General features: G+C 30.9%; 1 protein-coding gene across 1 annotated transcript; it reads left to right on the forward strand.

The window, feature by feature from the left end:
- Window positions 1-461: 461 nt before the first annotated feature.
- On the forward strand, window positions 462-24,895 carry LOC118181890 (alpha/beta hydrolase domain-containing protein 17B-like). The gene is made up of 2 exons (XM_035351122.2): window positions 462-1,419; window positions 9,559-24,895. The coding sequence occupies exons 1-2, from the start codon at window positions 758-760 to the stop codon at window positions 9,773-9,775; spliced, it is 879 nt and encodes a 292-aa protein (XP_035207013.1). The 5' UTR covers window positions 462-757; the 3' UTR covers window positions 9,776-24,895.
- The last annotated feature ends 943 nt before the right edge of the window (window positions 24,896-25,838 follow it).

A 25,838-nucleotide genomic window follows, 5' to 3' on the forward strand; every position in this document is an offset into this window, starting at 1 on the left:
TTTCCGCAACTTACATAGAGAACATTTTATTGAGCAGCTTTTAAACTGTATTGCACTTTAGTAAATTTCAGTTTTTTTAAATTTAAACTTAAGCATAATATTTTATCTTCATTTCAATTCTTGTTCAGTGAAATTAAAAACAATATGTAATTTCGTTCGACTAGTTAATATTTGATGTTGTTTTCAAACTAGTGATAACAGAATTTTTATTAGGAAATTATTGAAATGGGCTGTTTTAAACAATTCTTCATTGTTTTAATACCACTGCTATCTTTCTTATTTGTTTTGTAGTAAATTTGTTTCATTTAATTGTCGCAAATGCATTAAGCAAGTTATGTAATTAATTTCTTTTACTAATATTTTAAGCTAGACAATCTTTGCTCAAAGATATGATATGAGGCAGAAGTGTTTTGTATGAAGTTCAGTGAGTCGTTTAATCAAAGAACGTAATCGGCCATTCGGCGATAAACTTTCAAGCTGTGTGAGGTGTGTGCGTGTGCTGTCTGTGGCCTAGATAGGAATGTTAATGTGTATAAATTATTTTACATATTTGTTGTGATTACCATTTTTATACGCATTTTATGCGATATGCTAACATAACTTATGAAGCAAGTATTTGAACTTTTTAATTAACGTGACGTATGCTCTGCATTTTGTTGTGTACTTGTTTAAAGGGTCCGAAGTCTGGCCCAGTTTTCGTATGGTAACAATTCACTAAACACTGTCCAGTCTTTGTTCGCATTTTAAATTATTAAGAATGCCAAGAGGAACAAGTGAGCATTTAAAATTCTACGAGCTGTGTTGCCTGTTTTGTTGTCCTCCATGTCCAACACATATTGCTGCAAAATTAGCTTTCGTACCTCCGGAACCTACATATTCATTAAGACCGGATGAATCTGGATCTAATTATTCTCTTTATCTAAACAGTCGTGCCGAGTGGCAGTTTAGTGATGACGAGCTCAAGCTTATGGAAGTGTTTTACACTAGGACTTCTAAAGGCAACCAGATTGCATGTATGTTTGCAAAATGTTCACCAATCGCAAAACATACTATACTCTTTAGCCACGGGAATGCCGTCGATTTAGGCCACATGAGCAGCTTCTATGTTGGCCTAGGATCCCGTATTAACTGCAATATTTTCAGTTACGATTATTCTGGATATGGACAGAGTGAGGGTAAGCCATCGGAAAAAAATTTGTATGCTGATGTGGATGCAGCCTGGCATGCATTACAAACACGTTACGGTATAAGACCAGAAAATATAGTTTTGTATGGGCAAAGTATCGGTACTGTACCAACGATTGACCTGGCATCTAAGTACGAAGTTGGGGGTGTTATTCTTCATTCTCCTTTAACATCAGGAATGAGGGTTGCCTTTCCAAATACTAAACGTACCTGGTTTTTTGATTCCTTTCCTAGGTAAGATTGCAAATGCTTAAAATTTACGTTATCGTTTCCTCAGTGTGCATTCAGTATCAAATAATGAATATGGTAGTTTGAGAATTTTGTCATATTCTTATATTGAAAATATCCAATATGTTATGCATCTAATATATTATACTGATAATGAAGTAAATTCAAAATCATCTGACATTTAGTTTTTACGTACAACAGTTGTTCCATGACATCTATTAAACTAATTTGCATAGATTAACTATGAAATATTAGTATATACATATTAGTTGTGGTATGGTTGGTTCTCTTAGAATTATTCCAGTTGTTAAATTTAATGTGAATAATTAATATTTGATCTTATTCTATGAATTTTTCAAAAGGTAGTTATGTTTAAATTTCAGTCATATTTAGGCAGGGCTAGTTTTGGAGCCCATCAACACCTGCAGTCATGGAGCCGTTGTAATGCGTAAATATATATAAAAACAGGGTAAACTTCTCACTGAAACAATATTTTTATACTTAAATTTTTGAAATCTTATATGTACTAAATTGAAATAATAGGATTACTGATAATAAATTATGAGACATTCTGATCATGCCTTAATATAATTTTAAATTGGTATTCACTCGAGGGTCCTGAAATTCCTTAAAATTGTCCTGTAGTTAGGTCTATGTGATAAAATCATTGTACAAATCAGTATTTTGTGAAATGAGTAAATGTCTTAAGTTTACAGTTATAAATGCAATTTTCATCAATTTTTAGACTTTTGATTGACATGCATATTAAAAATTAATTATATTTTGAATTGTGAAGCCTTTAATTTTAAATTATAGGTATATATTATTTGACATATGTATTATTCATAGTTTATGTTCCAAATCGTGATGCTCTTAGAAAGTGTGAACTAATGTTGATTTCTGGAATTGATATATTTTCCATTCCATGACATAAATTTTTCTAGCAAAAGTTGTTGAATACAAAAGTTGTTGTTTATAGAAACTTCATTATTTGTTCAGAAAGCACAGGACTCTAGTCCAGGCACCCATTGAAACGAACGTGTCGTTCACGGATGATAAATGCAACTGAGAAGCATGTGGATAGTTGAAACACACTTTAGAAAATTTGGTTAGTTGAACCTTTTGCCTAAACATTCACATGATTGTAAAAATATCAGTCCTACACCTTGACCGAAAATGTCCAGAATTATATCAGAAGACTCTTCATATGTGGTGGCCTGCATTGTATGTAGGTGTATTTCTCTATTCTAAAAATATTATAAATCTGCGATTTCATAATGGTGGCCTTTGGCTACAGGCAACCCGTGAAGGAATTTTACACAGCCTATGAAAACATTTCCTTAAATAAATTTACATTGTTATGACAATTTAAAGACAAATTCAAGTCCAGTTTTGCATTACTCTCATTAACATTGAATACAAACGATAGTAACACACAGAAAATCTACTAATAGGACCAATTAATTTACAGTGGAAATAATGCCTTACAGTGGATATACAGTACAAAGTCTTTAATCCGGACTCGTCGGGACTTCTGCGATTCCGGATTAGGGTTTTTTACGGATTATAGATCATCAATTTAAATCTGGTAAAATGGCATGCAGAAATCATAAAATTAAAAATACGAAACCGTAATTTAGGAAATAAAGAGTAATTATGATCTAAAGGGTATCAAAATTTACAAAAAAAAGCTTAATATTTATTTGTTTACTTTATTAAACATTTCTTTCAATGTAAGTTGTTTAAGTTGCTTCGTTTTATGTGCTAATACGTTCTCTTTAATTCTATAAACAGACATAATTTCTTGTTCAGTTACAAAGTTCCGCTGTTCAAGTCCTGTAATTGCTGTGCCGAGAATACTGACTAACTTGTCAATAAAATTTTTTTCGTTTTCACTAACCTCTCTGTCACTTCATGCCTTTATCCATTTTTTGCAGCAATTCCACTTTTTGTTTGGTGGATATCGAAACATGGTTTTGCTTTGTAGATCCTTTGGCAGCTTCAGAATCGGAAATTCTTTTTGACGTAATCGAAAGTTCAAGCTTACTTTTTATAAAATTGCTCTAACAGTCTGCAAAAAATAATAAGCCAGATCCAATTAGAAGATTAAAGAACAACGTAATCTGCAACATTAACTGAAATAGATAATTAGATAATTTTAGCCTAGCTTATACCGTCCGTTATACATTAAATGCACATACGTAAACATATTATGCACATGCGTAAAGGTATTGTGTGCATATGTAAATGCAGAAAGTTTGTAGCTTTGAGGTCCGGAAGGAAATAAGAACTCGTTCTAGAGGACCATCGTAGGCTTGGTAAAGGAAGCGACAAATCTGTTGGTTGCTTTTTGCAGTGATTGGTACGCTGGGGTTCTCACTGATCACCACTACTAGGCTGATTGTGGGAATTTAGATCCTCTTACGAGAGTACCTCTGACAGCCATGATCCTGTCTAAACTCTGGATTTTAATTCTGAGACATTGCTGCTGATATTTTTTTGAATGCCAGAAGTGCCAGGTGAATATGGAATTGATGGTTCTATGAGGTCCATATTGAATTCCAAGCTGGATTTCAGCAACACTGGTCCACTAAATGTCCAAAAGGACTGCAAGATCATACAGCCGTGTCACATACCTTGATGCAGGAACTTGGCTCATGTGTAGGACGGCAAATGTCCTTACGGACACTGTGATGACATCCGCAGCACCATGGATTGCTGTCAGTATGGTGACCATTGTGGCAGCTTCACTTGATGTTGTAACAGAGGTAGCCCTACAGTAGTAAGACTAGTGATGACACTGGACACGGGAGTGGTGCTACATTGTCTTTTCACAAATCCCAGTTCTGCATATATCATCTTGATGAACATATATAAAGGCACTGAGATGAAAAGAGTGAACAGAGTTTGCGTCATGTGGGCCCAGCATCTGATCTGCTTTTATGGGGTGACATTTGTTACACTCTTGATTGCATAGTGATAATGTGGATTGCCACACTTATGTTTTTGATGTTTTAAGGCTTGTGACTGTATCCTATCTTCGAGGTGTGTTAATATCCATTTTGTTTTTATAATAGGGAAAAAAGGATTATAAGGAAATTTAAGATAATTTTGGGGCTTTTTAATATTTATGATTCTATTCCCATATTATTTTACTTTGAATTTTCATGATATATAGGGTGTTTCAGCAAATTGGTTACGCACTTTAAAGAAAGGCAGAGTGCCTAGACGATGCAAAAACACATAAGAATGCATGGTCAGAAATGCTTTCCTGGGAGAGTAATGACGACATAAACAGTAAGGAAATAATATTTATTATGCTTAGTGCAGCAGAAACCACGAAATAAGAACAAAAACAAACGATCGTCATCAAAGAAGGTGTTTGAAATTACGATCCAGTGATGTAGGAATCGTGCATCTTGTAACTTCCATGCGAGATGCGGATTTTCCAAGCACTGAAGATGTGAGGCTTGTATCACGGCCTGGGTTCATAGTTTCAGACACCTTCTTTAATGATGATCGTTGTCTGTTTTAATTCTTATTTGTTGGTTTCTGTTTTACTAAATGTAATAAAACATGTCTTGTCACATTGTTGGTGTCCTTCTTTTTTTTTTTTTTTTTGTTTTTTGTCGTTACTACTGTGCCATGAAAGCGTTTCTGACCATACACTGCTATGTGATTTTCCATCATCTAGGTGTACTCAATCTCTCCTGAAAGTTTGTTACTGATTTGCTGAAACACCGTATCACCTCATACCTTAACAACCATGAGGTGGGTTCGTCGATTTCTCATATACTCGTCGTAGTAGGAAAATAATCATCTTCTGTACTGAAATTTTATCCAGTAATTTATTACGCATAATGGTACACAATACACAATAAAACGAATACACTATTATCCATTCAGAAACCTATTTACAATATAAAGTGCACAAAACATGTTTAAGTTATCTCTTTCCACACAGCATGGCTGACGGTCCAACCGCCAAAAGTTCCAAGTCCCGTATTCACCCCACCAGCCTGCCTCAACCGGTTTTTCTGGGGTAGCTACGTCACTTTCCTTAACAGTCTTTCACCATCGCGGATAAAAAGTTCTGGTAAAGTCTTTCGCCAGGGGAAGGAATTTTGCATACCGTGTATATTCATTTTGTTAATTCATGCTGTTCGTATTGTGTCTAATCTGCATACATAAAGGAATAAGCTGTTTCTTTATAATCAGAATTAAGCTTAGGTTGTACAATTTTAAGAATAAGCAGTCAGAAAAGTTTTGCTACTTTTCTGTTAATGGGATGCCACTTAAGGCCAGTCGTAAACATGGCCAGAAAATCTAAGCAGGATCAGAAGTAATCTCCGAGTATATCAGGTGATTTGTATTCATAGCCAAAGGGAAATATTTTGTGGGTCAACTCCTCAGACCGCCCCTTCTTAGTGTATTGCTTCTCAAAATTTGGGCTCAAATTTAAGCTAGGTTTGATAGGTTCAGCAATAACCCAGTCACCTGTGATAGTACAGAGATGTCGGCGTAGCTTTTATCTGTTCTTATAGATAGCCACCCAGCTATTTTTAGTGATTAGTGACGTTGTTTGGTGCACCGATGATGACGATGTTTGGTCACTCAAAATTCAGTGCTTAAATTGCACCGGAGCCAGGCTCCCATACTTGTCAGATTTTAAGATAAATTACAATTGTAGCCGGAGCATACTGGAGCCCTAAATATGATGAGCTTCATTACTTCTTTTTAAAAAACTAAACCACAATAAAAGGAAAAATCTTTAGAATTCGCAACGTTTTATTTTAACAATAAGACATTGAAATATTTTGTTTCCCTAAGATACAAACTCATGAGAACATAAGACATTCAGGATAAGTTCCCTCACTCACATGTGGAAATCTCCGTTTAAGAAGCACAATAAATTTACGAGAGCTTGTTTAGAAACGCATAAATTTCTTGTTATGCCATCGTATCGAGTGTTTTGTTATCGATGGTTACATTTAGTTATCCTCACAGGAAGGGAAATTTATGTTCTTAACTGTATGTTAAGTGACAGCGAGCATAATAGAGTGAAATGCTGAGATTAACTGCTCAAGCACATTCTATTCTATTGTGTTCCCACAGTATCCACTAATGGGGCTGTAACCAAACATGGGGGGTGGAAAGTGTCACCAGTAACTTTACATTCGTTCTTAGGAGTCAGATCTAGGAAAGGTTCCACCTAAATGAACGAGAACTAGCACAATAGAAATTAATTCTGCATTACAGAAACTTTTGTATTTAATAAACTGTATACCTGTTTCTAGTACTGAGTGCGAAAGAGAATTTTCCACAATGAACTTAATTTGCAAGCTGTGACACACATCTCTATGTTAAAACTCTTTCTATTTTAATGTTCATTAGACTTGTCAGCTCTTCACTCAAAAACTTTCAGCCAGTAACTTATGTACACGTTTGTTAATTTGCAACAAGTCATCATAGTGCAGTGAGCAGTCGGTCAAAACAGAGAAAAGAACAAATAAAAGATCGGGATTTGACTGCATTGTGGAAAATATTTCAGTGACCTTCTTCATAAACGGTTAGCACGAATGTGATTGATAAACAGTATTAGAAAAATGAATTTCCAGCAATTTAAAACTTATTAACAACTTATAACATCAAACTAGTTTACTTGAAAAATCTGAATTCTGACTCTATTAAAAATTTGTTTTTAATACTATTATCTGTTGTTAACTGATATAAAATAGCTCTGTTTGCATGTTGTGTTTATGTTTCATATTTCTAGAATTTATTATTAACAGTTCAGGAAAAATTGCTGAGTTTGTAATATGTGTGAAGAAATACGTTGCATTAATATTCACATAATGTATATAAAAATTTATTGCTTTTTGTATTTCTGTGTTTTAACTAATTTCTATAATACATGTGAGTATAATTTCTCATACATTTTCCAAACACTTCGAAAAATATGAAACTAAAGAATGTCATTTATGTTAATTTATTTCAACAGTTACACACACGATGTCATTTAACCTTATGATTTATGCGCTGGAAAGAAGAGCAGTTTAAGCATTTTTCCTATACAGTGGAATATAAGAATTGTTCCGATAAAGTTCCGATATGCACAAATTCAAAATTCAAGTTGTTTTTCTAGAAGTAATTATTGTCTGATATATTTTCTAACAAATGATGCAAGTGTTAAATTTTCGAATTTTTTCCCCCGTTAAAAATAGTTTTAAATAATAATTTCATTGAATAACAATTTCATTGATGATATTGAACATCAGCAATTTAAAACTTACAATTTATTTTAACAAACTTGGAATCAATTTATCAGAAAAATGAATTTTTATATTTTGATAATTTGGTAGTTTCTTCCATGTATTTTTATTTTGTTTTTATATGTGTTATATTTATGTATCATTTTTCTGGTATTCATAATTAAAAGTTTAGAAGCTTAAGTACTTTTGCTTGGCTAAGAAACTAGTACAGAGCATTAAAATTAAAACTCGCATTGTGCATAAAATTTTGTAATTTTTTAAATTTCTGCGTATTTTAAACCTTTTAAGCGATGTGAAAAACAGAACTGCAGTACCATAAGTAACATTAAATCAATAATCATAAAATTGAAGTCAACAAAACTTAAAACTCCAAATTAACCGAGATATATTTTTACGAATCCTAGTGTGAAGATATATGCATTTTTGTGCTTGATATACAGTCTAGCTATTAAATTATATGAAAAACCTGCCTCGGACAATTTCTTTTCTAGTAAATTAAAAATCTAATTGGGACTTATTTATGTGAAATATATTAGTTTAAATGTCATCGAAATAAAATTTCTTAAAGAACTTCCAAGAGAATTTCGTGCAAAAATAAGATAAATATTTAAGCATTATTTTATCTTTAGCAACAGTTTTTAATAAAAAGCTTAAATTTCAGGTTGGTTTGGTTTATGTGATTACGGCAAAGCTTTGAGAGCTCTCTGCCTAAGGGGAGGGATGCCTTCGTGGAGGACTAAAAGAAACTGGTTTTTAAACACATGTAACATATGGGGAAACTACGAAAATGCCCATACAGCTAGCCTGTTTGTGGGATTCGAACCTCTTATCGAACTACCAGTATTCAGTGATTTTACCGCTCAGCCGCTGGTGGGCTGTGCTTAAATTTCAGGAATACATATTAATTTTCAGTATTTTTTCCGTAATTTGGAGCATAAGCTTTGAAAATAATTATATAAGAATTTAATGGTCTTTAATACAAATTAAACTTTTTTGCATAAAATTTAATGCTCAGAATATAGCTGGTGTGAAGGTAAATAAAAGTTAAAATTTTGTTTAAAAATGCAACTTAGTTCTTGTGTTTCTGTAGGCTATAAATATTTTTATTCAGATGTGAAGATCAATATTCATTAACTGAATTAAAAGCATGTACCACAATTAGGGAAAAAGCGAAATTTGTTATTTTCAGTATTTACTCATCTTTTATCCTTCGTAACCTACCGTATTATTAATTTTCTTATATCACATTTGTTTCACTACTTATTTAAATTTTATAATATATTTATTACTTATTTAATTAATTATTTATCTACTTATAATTTATTTAATAGCAATTAATAATGTTCTTTATATTTTATTTAACTTCAATTTCTAGTAATTTAGTGTTTTAATTATTATAATTTTTGTTCATACCAATTTTTATGCATTTTTACGATTTAACGTAGGACTCCGGCACTTCTGAATTTAAAAGTTAAGCCTCTCTCAAAAGACATGCAAAGCTGATAGCCTCCTCGAGCAGTTTGTGATAAAAGACCCTCAGACTGCCCCTGGGATATTCTCTTTCAAAACTGGGGCAGATACTTCACATCTAGCTGGCTTTGGCAGTACCTCAGTCCCATTTGGTGCTACAGAGGTGCTGGCCTAGCTTCAATCTGTGTAATTTTTGTTATGCATACAGCTTGGTAACTCACCTGCATCAAAAATACATAAACACAATATCACAACAGGTACCACATATGGCAAATGGTGCCTGTTAATAGAAAAGTAATAAAATGGGTACTTTTATTTTATGAGCTTTTGATTGTTGTCATGTTTAATTTTTACTTAAAGAAACCCAAACATTTTGATATTAATTGAAAACTTTTTATTTTAGCATAGAAAAAGTACCGAAAGTGACTTCTCCAGTTTTAGTCATTCATGGTACCAATGATGAAATCATCGATTTCTCACATGGTCAGGCTATTTATGAGCGCTGTCCTAGAGCTGTCGAACCATTGTGGGTGGAGGGTGCTGGCCACAATGACATTGAACTGTATGGACAATATGTCGAGAGACTTCGTAAATTCATCAATGAGGAACTTTCCAACTAGGACTGCATTAAATACTGTTATCTCCCAGCTGTCATCAGTATCACGAACAGCATATCAGGTTATCATGACAAAGTATGTACTGTTAAACGGAGATAAAAAAAAAGAGATATAGTCTTTTTTAATGTACATTTATTTTTCATTTTCTCTGTAAAACAGTACAAAGTCTGATGAAAATTTGAGCTGTGATTGTTTTATTCTGGTGTATTAAACACTTATATCAACTGTAATTAAGTTATGTGTAGCAAATGTGTTTTAAACAAGTTGTTGCACAATGGAGTAATTCTTGTATTTATCAATAGAAAATATAATATTGTAAAATCAAATAATTTTTATAGCTCATATTAATGAGTTATAATTTTTTAAGTAGTTTAATATTAATTTTTTTGTCTGTAATACATGATAGACATTATGGCAGAAAGATATTTTAAGCCTGTGAAGTCAGAAAAGATGTTAACCTTTAAACATGTGAACAAAATAATAAGCAATTAAACTGATTTTCAAATATTAATCACAATTAGTGGCCAAAATAACAAATAAATAAAAATGCTCTAGTGTTTAGAAGGCATATTTTAATTTATACCTTTTTGTAATTTTAATTGATGCATTTTTTAATCATTCGTTCTTATAACATTAATTTATATTCATTTATTTAAATGTGCTTGTAGGGGAAGAAATTGAATTTAGATGAATTAGGTTTTCAAACTTTTTCACGCTGGTTCCATAAGTTTATTTTGTACTTCTTGAATCCCATTTAATACAGTGTTACTGGGGGGGGGGGAGATTTTAATGTCATATTATTATTTAACTATTTTGATGATGGTATTAAAGTTGTTTAACTGAGAATATCTATTTGTACATCAACATAACATATTGAAATCAGAATATTTACAGCACTTCTTAAAATCATGATGTTTAAATTTAAAATTAACATGTAGTTACCACTATAGTCTTGTGGATTACCATTATTATGTTAATTTATAATGCTAAATAAATAAAATTTTCTTTCCTCCTAAAAAAAGTTTAAAAGGTTAATCTGTTCTGTCTATTTAATTTGATGGACTTAATGAAGCAGTGACAGTTTGTCATGGTCTGGGTTGAAGTTACTGAGTAACAGATTTAAATGGCCTTAAGAGTATTAAAAGAAATTTGAGAAACTCCAGTTGTTTCAACTTACTTGAAGTAATCAGATTTATAAAAAGACACATTTGGGTATAATAAAATCTGCTATTATTTTAGATTACAGTTTTGTCCATTGGTATGATAAAACAAGCATATTTGTTTACAAATTTGCTGCTTCTGACTTAATGTTGATAGTTTTTTTCCTCACTAGGGGTTGCTGCCTGTTGCAGAAGTTTATTGATTGTGTTTTATTTTTCTTATGAATATTTTCACATAAAATTTGACTTAAGTTTTGCTAACATGTAATTTGTAACATAGTATTGCTATTTTTTCTCCTTCTTCTGTAAGATAGTCAGTCGTATGGTGTGTATATTCTCTTTTTTTTTTTTCATAGTTCACTTAGCCTCTAAAGATTAGCCCATCATTGCATCATAGCTTGACTATACGGAAAGCTTGGGAAATGTCAAATTCTGCATGTGTAAAAATTCTGGATACTTAACCATATAAAAAATTTAATTCACTTTAGAAAAGTCAAATGAGTAGGAAAAATTATAAAAGTCAATCATCGTTTTTACATCAAATGATCTACTTGAATATGAAAAGTATATAAGATTTAGTTAGGATGGAATTTCAGACATAAAAAGCTGATGTATTTTGCAGGTTTTAAACATAAAAGTGAAACACCTAACCCATTTATGAAATCCTGCCAAACATGAAAGTTGACAGAGATTTTCTGGCAGAAGTTTAAATAAACAGATTATTATTTAGTAAGTTAATAAATGTACACAAATTATAGACATAAAACAGAAAAAACTTAAATCGCGTATCGTAATTTTCCACGTTATGTTGCTACTTTTTATCCACTTTCATAGTTTTGCATCATGGCCTTCTTTTTTATGCCTAGAAACTTTGAAAATGCTCCGCAATGCTTTTTTTAAAATGCGAGAAAAAATTGAGCTTATATCCCTCCTTAGAAAAATGAAACATGTGTCATGATATTATATTTATCCATTATTGGTGCTAAAATTTGGTGACAATGTGTTCATGTTAGTAGTATTGTAAGCTCTCTAGTGACATTACAAATTTCCCAATTACTAAATTTTTAGGCTGAAATTTTTTTTTAAATTCTAAAATATTGTAGTTGCTTGAGCTTTCTGGTTAGTTAAATGCCAGGTAGTCATGCTTTTACTTTACTTCATATATTAGAAACCACTTATTTAAACAGATTAAATCTAATTGCTGTATAAATGAATCGCCAGATTCAGAAGTGTATCAATCCAAAATAGTCTGAAAGAAGTTCAGGTTCAATTGCTGATGCTTAAAAATCAAACATGCTGATTGTTTTTTAAAAGACAAAGTTGAGTTTTAGAAAAAAATCTTATATTCTGTCTAAATGTATGAAAACTAATAACGGCTGGCAGGAAAACAGTGAGAAACCTGTATATCAAACTTAAGTGCACATTATCTAATAGTTTATTTTAGTGCATAAATAACTTTCTGCCTATTATGAGGGGAGAACTGAATCTTTTTTGTTGTATAAAAATGAATGACATCTCTAAATCTTTGGCAGTTTTATTGATAATATTCTTTCAAATATTTAAAGCAATTGCTAAGATTTAACACATTTTTTATACATTAAAAAAATATACTTTTTTAGATGTTCCTATATTTTGAATTATTAGTTCCTATATTGGTAATTATATATGCCATGTAATATGATTTACTTATTTCTCTAATTAGGTTGTGAATGTTTATTAAAATATATTTAAGTAATATTTTAATGTTTTATGCTGAAGAATAAGTGTAATGGAGAATTAAATTACTATAGATTAAGTTATTGTAATTTTTATCAAATTCTAGATGATTGCAAAGTACTTAAATAGGCTGCAGAATGAAATTGTATCTATCATTATTTGCAATAACATAATGAGCTTCAGTATTGTATACATCATGCCATTTTTAATGAAGTATTCTTTATATATTTAAAAGTTCTTATGAAGCATGAGAATTTATTTCTCAGCATAATAGTATGATTTTTTTAAAAATTTTAGTATGAAATATTTTATGTTTTATCACATACTTTTCATTTATATTACAAAATCACTGTCAAATATAATAAATTCATTTCTTTGAAATGAGTCATGATTGAAATGAATTCATGATTGGAATTTAATATCAATGATTTAAAAAACACAACAATGGCTAATTAATTGTGGTTGAAAAATCAAATTAGTTCAAACAAGATATAATTTATTCCCTATTTTTTATTATGTTTGTAATTGATTTTGCCTTTTTCTAATAAATATCGTTGCGATTTCGGAACCTTAAATTACAAAACATTTGCATACCAAAGTGATATTTTGTACTGATAAGCAGTTGGAAATGTACTTATTTTTTAGAGAATTCTGCTTATTAATCAATGAAAGATGGATTTTGTTTCTTATTGTGCAAGAATCTGAAAAAAATAATTTGAATGTTAATGAATTTTTCTGCATTATTTTATCAGGAGCTAAGATGATATAAACATTTAAATAAACGTTTTTACAAACTATTTAATTGAGATAAGCATTATCATTTATATGTATACTGATGTAGTTAGAATTGCATTTCATGAGTTGTCATTTTGAACTTGTAGATGTAACATCCACTTCTTTATTTATAATTACTTCCCACAGCTTTACAGTATAAAACTTAGACCTGTGTTGTAATTGAATACGTTCTTGTTGATCATGTATTATCTATTAATGATCTTCAAATATTATTTAACAAGGTGTGAGAATTCTATAAAAATTACTGGTGCTTACTTATTATCCTGTCAACCGTGAAAATTGGCTACCATCAAACCATGACAGCTAGCGAAGATTCCAGGAAAGTTAGACGAGTTACTTTTGAAAATTCCTCAGCCACACTTCTGTCCTCAACTGTTACAGTTCTACATTTGTCAGGCTCTGTATAATCTGCCACTGAACCACTGCTGCAGAAGTGTTTGATCATTTTCATTTTTGCACTTTGGAAAAAGGCTTTCATGGGTTTCTACTATTTTACTGGAAGTGGTGTTAAGAATGTGATGAATACAAATTTCTGCAGGTGATTGTTCCAATATATTGCCTTTTTTATACAGCAGTTATGTTTCACATTCAATAGGTTGTGAATGTTAATTATCTCCATCTGTAAATGAACCTAAGTGCAACACAAATGGGATTCTACAGCCCTCGATCTAACTTTTTTGTACTAAATGAAAAAAAAAAAAAAAAAATTGCTGCAGTGATAAGTAATTTATATCCTTGCTCATAAAAAAGAAAGATGGCTACTTATCAAGAATCAACCAACTGATTCAGTTAAGTTCAGATGCTGATGTCACGCTTATCCATAATTGGCACTAAATCCTACTGCTTGGTGAAATTTTCTTGAGTGATGGATAATACGTAACTGTCATGACTTTTTTATTTGATATGTTATGAAAATTCCATAAAAATTATTTCTGCCATTTTTAAATATAAATAGAAATACTGCTGTTCTGTATATGTATTGGAATGGGAGAGTACTATATTTATGTAATTTATTATTTGTACATGTTTGAATTATTTGCTGAAGATTATTTTTTAGTTTTGATTTTTAATTTTAATTTCATTCATAAATGCAATTTTTGTATATAAATATATGTATATGAGTACGTGAGAAATCCTAATGATGCTTTGAATTCTTTAGTGTATGTAGTTGTCAATTAAATTTTTATAATTTTCTGATGGGGCGAAATAAGGTAATTATGAATAAGAATTATTTTGCCAAACTGAATATGCATGAAAAGGCTAATTAATGAATACAAATTATTGCAGAACGTGAATGTGCATGAGCATTTTTTATTTCAATTTATTTTTAGCGTGCTTAAATATTCTGTATCATTATTTACCTGCATTTTCAGTTTCTTATTTTTGACTTTGTTTTTAAAAGTTATGCTTTTGAAGATTTTAAAATGAAATGCCCTTGGCTCCAAAATGTATACTGATTACAAATGCACTTAATTTTCTTCAAATATTATTAAAGGAGTTAATACTGTAATAATTACATGGTTACTTCAAGGAGTTAATACTGTAATAATTACATGGTTACTTCATGTCATAAATAAGGAGATATTTTTTGAGAAAAAGTTATGTATACAATTTGTCATCTTATGCTAATTTTATTCAAAATTTAAATTGCTGGAACTTAATAAACTTTAATTCTCTTTTTCTTAGTCTAAAGCATCTTTGAGAATTATGAATTTTTTTTTTCTTCTAAATTTTCTGTTTTCAGTTTTCAGTTCTAGTATAAGTATTTGATCAAGGAGATCAGAAAAATTTTTATCTTCATAAAGTTGAATTATTAATTTTTCTAAAATGGGAGTGGCATTAGTTAATTTCTAATGCAATGATTGCAGAATACGTTACATTAGAAATTAAATTAATACCACTATTTAGTTAATTAGAAATATTAGTCAATTTCTGATAATTAACTGCTTGAGTTATGTGGAATAAGACCAGTTCCAATATTTTATGTATTTCAAATTATGAGAAATGTGTAAAGGAATTATATAAAGTGTACGTAAATGTTAGCTTTACAAACTTCACATTAAGAAATATGTCATTGATTTTATGTAAATGCTGAATTGCTTATGTTAGTTTATGACCAATGAAAACACAAAAGGAATTTTGTAGACATTTAAAGAGAAAATTCTGAGAAAATTTTATTTTAAATTGTAAAGTATTATGAACATAATTGTAGCCTTTTTGTTTTGTTAATGCCCTTGAATTTCTAATTCTAGTATCATATTGAGATAAGTGCTATTTACTGGTGATCTGTAGACCTAGAGAAATTGCGATATGAATATATTGATATATTACATTTTTTATTGTAAATACTAATTATTCTATTTTTAAATTTCTAACTGCTTCCTATTTGTCTATATTTTAAAAGCAGGATTGCAGTAGATTATCATATCTTTTAGAGTAGGTGCCGCTTAATGTGATCACGTTTGTCCATGGCTATTTTGATAACAATAACCAAATGATAGCATTAGAGAATGAGAAAGAATATCCTTAGCAACAAAAGAATTTCATTTAATTCAAGAACAAGAAACACATAAATAAGTACTTTCACAGAATTTTAACTGGTAATTCTGCAGAATTTTTTTGTTCCTGAAGAAAAGAGACTTGTGTCTGATCACCTTTCAAAACTGATAAGAGTTATTCAAAATCTAAGACAAACTAAGGCTGTTTTTTTGCCTAATTTTCTAAGCCAAACTAAGACTGCTGTTATGCCTAATTTTAAATAATTTACTAAAATAATAATAAAAAAAAATGTTGTATGGCGATATAATCCCATACTTGGCGATATTTTTCTTACATTTTTTTTTTTTTTTTATAATCTTTTTTGACTTTACTTTGTGACTTTACCTCAGTAAACATACTGTCTCCAATAGTATTAACCGAACTGTTGATCATAATAAGCGATGTAGTATTTATTTTTCTTGCTTTTGTATACAAACAGGCAGAATTTCGGCCATTCGATAACAATATCCTAATAACATTAACCGCGACTACATTAAGCAGCGTCTACTGTATGTTTTTGTAAAACTAATGATTGCAGGGGAAAGAAAAATGCTTTTATGCATAAATGTTTTTGCTTTAAAAAGGGAAGAGTTGTTTAAAAGTACTGTTTTTGTATTCAATTTAAGTGATGTAATAGCAAATATGAATAGAAGTGATACTTCCGTAAATGGCCTTCTTTTTTACGATGGAAACTAGAGTCAACAGTGTTTAATAATGGAGGCTTTGGGTGTATCTAAATTTAGAGTTAATGGTACTTACGTATTATTCCATTGGCTGTGAAAGTTGGTGGAAATCTCGCCAAAGTTGCACCAGCCTTTCATGCGGAATTTTGAGCCGGACTTCTATTTGCAAGTCTTAACAATAAAACGTCGTCAGTCTACCTGTACAATCCACGAAGTAGCCCCTACTCTAGAAGTATTTGACCCACTTCGTAAAAAAACTTTTCGTTGATGTCTATTTTCTTAGGGCGTCCGATTTTAACTCAAGCTGTGTTTAGAAATGCTGTAAATATAAACTACATGCAAGTGATTATCGTCCTTATCTGTCTGTACCTTCAACAGATTTTAATTCCTTTAGCTAGCTGTAAATGAACTGGAATTTGGTGATTTTACAATTATGTCTCATTTCAGGTTTTCGCAGTTGAGGCTTTTTTAAAAATCGTGCTATTTCAGCCTCTCTTGATAGGATAGGTAAGAACTATTCCCATTTCACCTTTTAATTCAATGTCGGTGTAAAATCCGAAAGCGTGATAACGTGACTGTATGTTTACGCTTTATACGTATTTCACATTCATATGAAAGCATGATTGTAACATAACTTTGCAATGATGTTTCATTGTATCTTAATTATGTTTCAGCCTTTAAATTTAGTTTAGGCAGGGCTAGATAAACTTTTAGTAACAGTGGTGATTACAGCTAATACATAAAACAAGATGTTCTTAAAAGTTGATGACATTTTAGTATTATTATTATCTTAAAATAGGATCATGTCGACTACTGGTTGGACGAATCGAAGAATAATCGCGGCTACCATATTTGAGACTTGAAACTGAAACATTGAAAGAGAAAAATGGCAAAAATTTGAGGATTTGGCTGCTATATTAAAAATAAAAAAAATTCTGTAAAAGTCGTCAATAATACTGCTATCATAGTTTTAAATCAAATAAATTTCTTATTTTACTGATTTTTAAGAATGTGACTTTCGTCATAAAATATTAAGCCATATGTAGAAAAAGTATGTTTTTTACAATCATTTGTGATCAGAGTTACTGCATTTTATTAAAGCAAAGAATATGTCCTCTTTTCCGGCTGAAATAATAATTCCTTATGCACATTAAGAAGCCATGTTTTTTCAGTTTTCTTTGTTTTGCTCACAATTTATTCCGCAATAACTTAAAATGCGCGAATTGTCCCCCCTCCTCGAACGTCTTTGCATCAGCTATAATGAAAGGTTAAAAATAGGAAGAGATATGAATTTTGATTTTCTCATCCAGAACAACTGCACAAATGGAAACAGGCTGAAATAGCATGATTTTTGTTGCCACCTCCGGAAAACCCATGGTTTTTTTTTTTTTTTTTTTTTTTTGTTCAAATTGCAAGAAAAATACAACAATGACATTTAATTTGTAGCTTTGTTCATTAAAACAAAAGATGGCTTATCGAGGTTGCATCAAACGAAAGCGCAGATGTTCTGAGTGTGTTGTGACATTACGCTTATCCATAACTGGTACTAAATTGCATTGCTTGGCGATAGTTTCACTGTCAACGGGTAATACGTAAGTACGGAGTTATTTCCTCCATATATTACCTATTTTAAGTCTCATAAAATGAGAAATGTTCTTCCTTTATATAATTGTAAAAAGGATAACTGTGTGTTGTAATTTAATGTGGATAAAATTTTAATAGCTTGTGTGTTATATATTGATTTTGGAAAAAAAACAAATTCTAGTGGTATTATGAGTGTGTTTTGTACCAGCTGAAATAGATGTCTTCTTTAATTTTATTTTGTTTTTGAAGCAAAATTTTTTGTGGGATCAAATGAAAATATTTGCTTTTGTAGATTTTTTTTAAGCAAGGTATTTTACTGCATAAATTTTGTGTCTTTATTATATTTCTTTTTTTGTACTTAAATTGTGGTGATATTTATTCATATGATTTGCATTTTGGATTTCATTAAAATCATTAGGAAACGTAGTATTTTAATGCTTTTTTAAGATTTAGAACTATTGAGGTAGTTTATTTTGTACAAATAATTTTAATTTTTAAGTACATTTCATTCCTTAGTTTTATTATTCCTCTTATTATTAAGGAAAATAAATTCAAACTTAATGCATAATTGTAAGCTAATCTTACATTTTAATTTTGGAGTGAAATAAGTGGCAGTCAAATGAGTTTTATTTTATTCAATTTTTCTGCCATCTGTTGGTAGCCATTGGCAGAATCTTCTTAACGCATGGGTCCGCTAGACATTTGCCTGGGGCTCTAATGCGGTAAGACTGCATTTGCCACTGGGTACCCACAGAGTTCAATTGGAATTTCTAGATCAGTGATTCCCAACATTTTTCTTGCATCCACCCCTCTTAAAGGAATGGCTTTTTATATCAACCACTTCACATTTCTCTCTGTTGATATACAGTATACAATATAATCATAATGCAAATAACTATACATAAATAATTGAAGATAAGAATTAGATTAAGAATATGAATAAAAGTTTTGTAAAAATGGTTTATTAGATTTTTATTTAATTATTTTTTCTATCTTTATTAATTTTATAGCTATAAACAAGTTTCAGAAGCAAAATCATACATTCTAATTGCAGAAGAACTCGATTTTAAGGAATGCGATAGTGGCCCTTTGATGTATTGATGCAATTTTAAAAGTATTTGCCATAAAATTGCTCTTATTTCTTAAATTGCCTCGTTGAACAATTTTTATTCAATCTGTTTCTTGTTTTCTTCAAGAATTATTGACTTCACTAAAGCGTGCTTCAACTAAATAAGAAAAGACAAAAGTCAATAATATTTGGTAACAACTTTTATTATGAGATATTTCACTCGAATGACTTTTAAATTTCAAAACTTAGCATACACGTGTGTTTTGAAAAAGACTTGAGCTCGAACATCCTCTTTCAGTACAATCACATCTTCTTGCATTATAACATCAATAGAAAATTCAGCAGTTCTGTGAGCCATGCTGGCACATTTAAATTTTCGGTGTCGTAGAAGAGAACATTGAGATCTTTCAAATTTTGCATGCTGTTTCTGATATAAAAATATATCTTCTGAAGTTTTGTGGTCTTTCTTTCTTTCTTCTTTTTAGCCCAAGGGGCATTAGCCCAGAAAGGCTATTAATTTATGTTTTGCATTTTGCGTTGATTCACTATAAAAGGTGAATCACTTCTTAAATTGTTGCCACCAAATATTAAAGAAATTAAATAATGAAAAATCTGCATAAATGTAGGCATGTTTCTCGTATTGTGATAAAACAATGGTACCTAGAGCCATCAAGTTTTGAATAATGTATGTCACCACCCAAATATGGGAATCTGGAACCTGGAATTTCTTTTGTTATCTATTTCTTATTTTGTAAAGCATTTTTGAGTTTTTGATTAAGAAACTCAACGATTTCAAAGCGAGCAATGGCAACATTGTACGGGGGGGGGACATTTTTATTTCCAGCACGCAAGATTTGTGTATTGGAAATTCTAAAGATATGCTCTTTTAAATATTTTGTGATATTGCTGTTGAATTGAATTTTATGGTTTAAGTGCAAAGAACATGATATTTAATAAAGAAAGTTAACACAAAACGTGAAAAATGCGCCTTTGGACGTAATATAAAGTTTGAAAGCTTTCAGATTTTTTTGGTTGTTGTTATTGTGGTTTCTCGTATTCCTGAGTTTTACTTTTTTAAATTGTACTCTTCACAAGATTTATATATTTTTAAAAAGAACTATCACTTTTAAAAATAAATTTAGTTTTTTTGTGTATTTCCTCTTATATTTATTTTATATGATTTCTTCTTTGTTATATGATAAAGCTCGGTGGTCTTCAAACTTCGTCGACTCGTGGAACTCTTGGTGCTTTTTATGGGGAAGCCCACACCACTCTTAGAAAAATACTCTTTAAAAGAATGTTCAAAATAGATCAATATGTTGTAGGGTCCTTATGTAAAGACTATTTAAGAAAAGTACTTTTTATCATAAAATTAATATAATTTATTCCTTAACCGTTTGATCTTGGCGAAGCACTATCACGCTTCACTTCTCGTATGCCAAAAATACGGCACAGCGCGATGGCGCTTCTCTTGTTTTGTATTGAGAATGCGAAGACGCTGCTGTTGGTTAGTATACTTTACGCAATTATTGAGAGCAGTTGTAGTGATATCAGTAGCAGTTGTTTTATAGGAATTGGAAATTGTTTTAATTTTTTATTAAGTGTTATACCGATAATTACGAAATAACCCATGTCAAGTTGTGATTCATTTGAAAGTGACTATGTTATGAGAAGTGATAATGAAGAGTATAGTAATGACCGTGAAAGTGATAGTGGAAGTGACATCATCATTCGTTCTAAGAGATTACGAGTTATTAGCGATAGCAGTGATGATGATGAAGTAACTGCAAGTACCTTCGATGACGATATTATTGATGAGTATGTGAAACCAACTGAATATTTCAATAATTTTTTCAATTTTCAATAATTTTTTTCAAGTGAACTAACCAACAGCAGCATCTTCGCATTCTCGATACAAAACAAGAGACGTGCTGTCGCGCTGCGCCGTATTTTTGGCATGCGACAAGTGAAGCGCGCACCGGACTTAAACAGTTAATAGCCTTAACTCGTGCTCCAAGTCTTACCTGTCCGTGCATTATATTTAGTGACTGCGGTGTGCTTGCATCTTCTTTTACACAAACTATGGAAGTCTACCTCTATTGATGTTATCTGCAGTCGCATTTCGAATTCTGCATTTAATTTGTTTCTATAATTTGCCTTTATTGCCTATATACGTTGCTCTGAATGGCATTAAAATGTTTATAGCTGTGTGAGAAACTGCTGGGTATTCTACAAGAATCTGCGACCAAGAATGTCACTGCTGACTCTCCTGTTATGGGTAATGCCAGCTCACATTCCTAAACTTCTGATTAATTTTTAAAGGTAACTAAATGTCTCTTTGTATTTTTTAGCTAATAAGCATTTAGTCTACTAGTTTTGCTTTTTTTGTAATTTTCTTTTTTTTAGTTTGACTCTGAGAACACTGAGGTTTGATTCGTGGAACCCGGGGACGCATTTTGAAAACCATTAATATAGCTTTATATCAATAAACAATTAATTATCAGTTTTACAATATTAATATTTCTTCTTTTGTACTCAATGGGATCTTCATCATTGCTTGTGCATATATACCTATCGAACCTTTTATCATCCTTAACCCCTTTTAAAATTTCATTGACCCTCAAGAAGGTCAACACCGTCTGTGTTGGGAACCCCTGGTCTAGATTAACAGCAGTGTAAAACTTTTTAAGCAAAACTCAGTAAGATAATAACTAAATTTCATTTACTGTTTAGTATTTTATAAAATTTAGAAATTGTTTTAAACACGTTAGCCATACTTCAGTTTTAAAGCTACAGTATAAATTTATTTAAGTTAGTAGGTGCTGAAGGAGGGAAACCTTCATATCATGATTTAGGTCTTGTTTCTTATTATACAATGCACTGGTTCCTAATACTGTTAAGAACTTCTTGCTGTCCTATAGAACTTTAAGGATTCAAAAATGTATTGAATAAAATTGATCATTTGTTAAAAAAATATGTAAATGTTGATTTTTGAGGTATTTCTTGACAAATATTTTGAAAATTCTGACAGGTGGAATCGATTTGCTTATACTTTAAGCACAAGAAGAAGCTTGTGTTTGGTGTAGATTTAAAAATGTTTATTGATTTCAATGGCAAACAAGCACAAGTCCATCTTCATCAGACGCAAAAAAATTCTGCAAAGATGATTTTCGATGCTTGCGTATTTATTCAGTAGCTCTACTACATCTGTAGTACTTTTCTGTAACCTCGGTATCTCTGCTTTGGGCCTTGTGAGGGTTTTTTTTTATGAAGTACATCTCAGAACACGCAACCTCAGATCGAGAACTATTTAAGGACATTATCCTCCTGTTATTCGCTTACAGCGGCCAAGCGGTAAAGTCGCTGAACACTGGTAGCTCGGTTCGAGGTTCGAATCCTGCGAATCGTCTGGCTGCATGGGCGTTTTCGTAGTTTTCCCCATGTGTAACGTGTACACGAGCCAGTTTCCCTTAGAAAGTCCTCCATGAAGGCATCCCTCCCCTTAGGCAGATAGCCCTAGTGTGCTTTGCCATAATTAAATTCACCACACAACACCATACCACCAAAATTCGAAAAATATATTTATTTAAATTTACGAGTATTAGTGCTTTTTTGTAAATTAAACAAAAAAAGGATAGAAAATATTGATACATGCTAAAACTAGAATAAAAATAGTTTTTTATATTCATACACTGAAACTAAATCCTTAACAGTTAAATAAAAGGCTGACGGCATTCCTTCCCTGAAACTATAAAATCGCTGAACCCCCCTCTCCTGGGGCTGAGAAATCTTGGTTTAAAGTTTAACTTAAAAGTGAGATTTTTAATGCCAAATAAGGAGTATAGTAAATATTCAATCACAGTCACTCTGCGCAAAGTTCAATAGTAAATAACAGTAATTCCTGTAAAAGCTGAATGTGCAGTGCAATAAAATAGAATAGTGTATACAATGCCGAGAAAAATTTGAAAATGCACTATTTTTCAGAGATTATTTCGCTTAGTTATCTATGATCTTGTAATTAAGTTACCAGTCAGGAGGTGGATGCATGGTACTCCGATTCAAAGTACCATGCGTCCATCTTCTAGAAATATATGTACAGAAGAAAAATAGCCCTGGCAGGATAATGCAAAGAAGGGAAGAGCCACGGCCATATTCACACCCAAAAGAAGGGTAGAGCAAAGCGAAATCATGCGTAGTGCTATCTGTCTAAGGAAACAGTAAAGAAACATGGAAAATTAAGATATTTAAATTTAAAAAAACATTAGGAGAACTGGATTGGAATTAGTGTCATTGACTTAGATTGAAATTAATATCATTAATTAAAAAACGAAGATAAATGTTTGTGTTTTTATTTTTGGTATGAAATATGGTCGTAGCTCCTTTCTTTGCAGAATTCTTTCGCTGCTGACAAATAGGGAACTGTGCCTATCCGTCCTCGAAACCTATAGAAACTCATTTTAATTTACGCCAAACACAAGCTTAGTCTGTTGCTTAATTTTAAGTTTTACTTTGGTGTATTCTTGATGACTTTTTTTTTTTTTTTTTTGTTTGTTTGTTTGTTTGTTCAGTTGTTACAAATTAACTTTGTTTCTGGTTTATTAATTTCTTTTTACAGAGTAATAATAACTATTAGAATAGCTTATTTTGTGTGAAAAAAATTAAGGTATTTTGTGAAAAATTGAGCTTTTATTGTGGTATAACAGTAATTCGTCTTTCATAGGGTTTACATTCTATATAATTCATTATTATACAAATGCTTGGTTTTTTTTAATCAAATTTTTTATTTTTTTTTGGTGCTTAGTTTATTTCTTTTATTTATGCAATTTTAAAATTTGCAAAATTCCTTTACTCTCAAAGGAACTAATTTATGTAGTCATTATTGAATTATGCATTCAATAATGTCTGTTTTTTGCTTAAAAATGTTATGCAGACTTCTTTTGAAATTACCTTAAAAATACTTTAAAAAATATATTCTATTCTAAATACTTTAAAATGATATCATAGTTTTTAAGGAACGTACGAGGAGCCAGTTAACATCATTCTCAGGTACATTAAGTGGATTTTTATTAATGAGGAACATGGATTAAAATCTTCTGACTATTAGCATTCTTTTTAAACTAAATTGAAGTTTTTTCTTCTTTTCTTGGATAGATAAACATATTCTTTTTTGAAAATTATTTGTTTTGGATGGCATTACGAGCTTAAATGCTAAAAATATGGCAATCATTTTACAATAATTAGAAACTGTTTCTAGTGTTGAAACTATTTTAGTATCATAATTTTTTGTTTTTATGTCTTTCAGCAAATGTTTGTATTTTGAGTTATATGTAATTGAAAAAACAAGCAGTTATTCCTAGTGAAATCTGAGTATTTTGTAATACGATGCCCTTGTTCCATTTCATTTTATTGTGTATATATTTTGTTTTCCGAAGTGATGAATGGAAAATTATAGATGATAATTATTTTACTATGGAAAAAATATAATTTATTTAAGAAGTGCGTTGAATACTTCTTTTTAAAAATATCCTCTTATAATATATCGAAATTTTGTTTTAAAAAATAAATAACCTTATCAGGACTGGTATTCATTCCTCTTTACTTGCCTTGGAAACATGAACTGTCCTGACTCGAAACAGGGAGCTTACTAAAGCTATGTTCAATAAATTGTGAAGTAGACAATACACACAGGAAGGGTATACGAAACCCTTTATTTTTCTATCTTTACAGAGATTTCCGGACTTCGGAATACAGAGACCAACCACTTGTGGTCTGAACGTAAGAATATAAAAATATTAACTAAAACTCTAACTAAACTAACTTTGGATTAATATACAAGTGCCTACTTTAAGACTGGCCGTTAATTAACAAAAAGCCGTATGTAGTACAGAGAGCTGCTAAAACTGCGATACGTTTAAAATTATCAAGAGGATTAAACCTCTGGCCTTGAAGGCAACCAGCAAACGAGTAAAACTACTATGGCAAGCGGCCTGCTTCTAATAACTCCTTCCTCTCTCTTGCTTAGCAAAAAGCCACAACTTAAGTACTTGGCGTTAGCAAGACAAATTTGCATAAATAAGTTAAAGCTTTTAATTCTGTCCGGAAGTAGAAAATAAGAAGTGATATAGTAAAGATTTAAAATAAAATAAACGTTAGTAAAACTTAGGATCCTTACATACTTCCCGCCAGAGTTAATTAGTTTGAAACTGAGGTTTAAAACGACCTTGTTGAAAACTTTTAGCTCTAGAATCTAACGCGAGGCCAATCTTTTACAAACATTTCTCACTAGAAACTAGAAATTAAAAAAGTCGTTTTTACATTATCAACTCCATGGACAAGATTTTTCATCTGTACTGCATCTAAACAGGAGTTTCTTAGTTGAAATCTGGTTCCTTCCAGAGATCTAGAAAGAAAACTAGTTTAATGAAATGTTACACAATTAAATGGCAAGTAATATGAATAATATTTCTCTTTTAACATTCTTATTTCATTCATGACGTTATTTAATTATCTCCCCGTGCTCT

The sequence above is a fragment of the Stegodyphus dumicola genome, chromosome 10 (assembly GCF_044657685.1).
Source record: "Stegodyphus dumicola isolate Sdum_Otavi_A_Nest chromosome 10, ASM4465768v1".
Classification (NCBI taxonomy): domain Eukaryota; kingdom Metazoa; phylum Arthropoda; class Arachnida; order Araneae; family Eresidae; genus Stegodyphus; species Stegodyphus dumicola.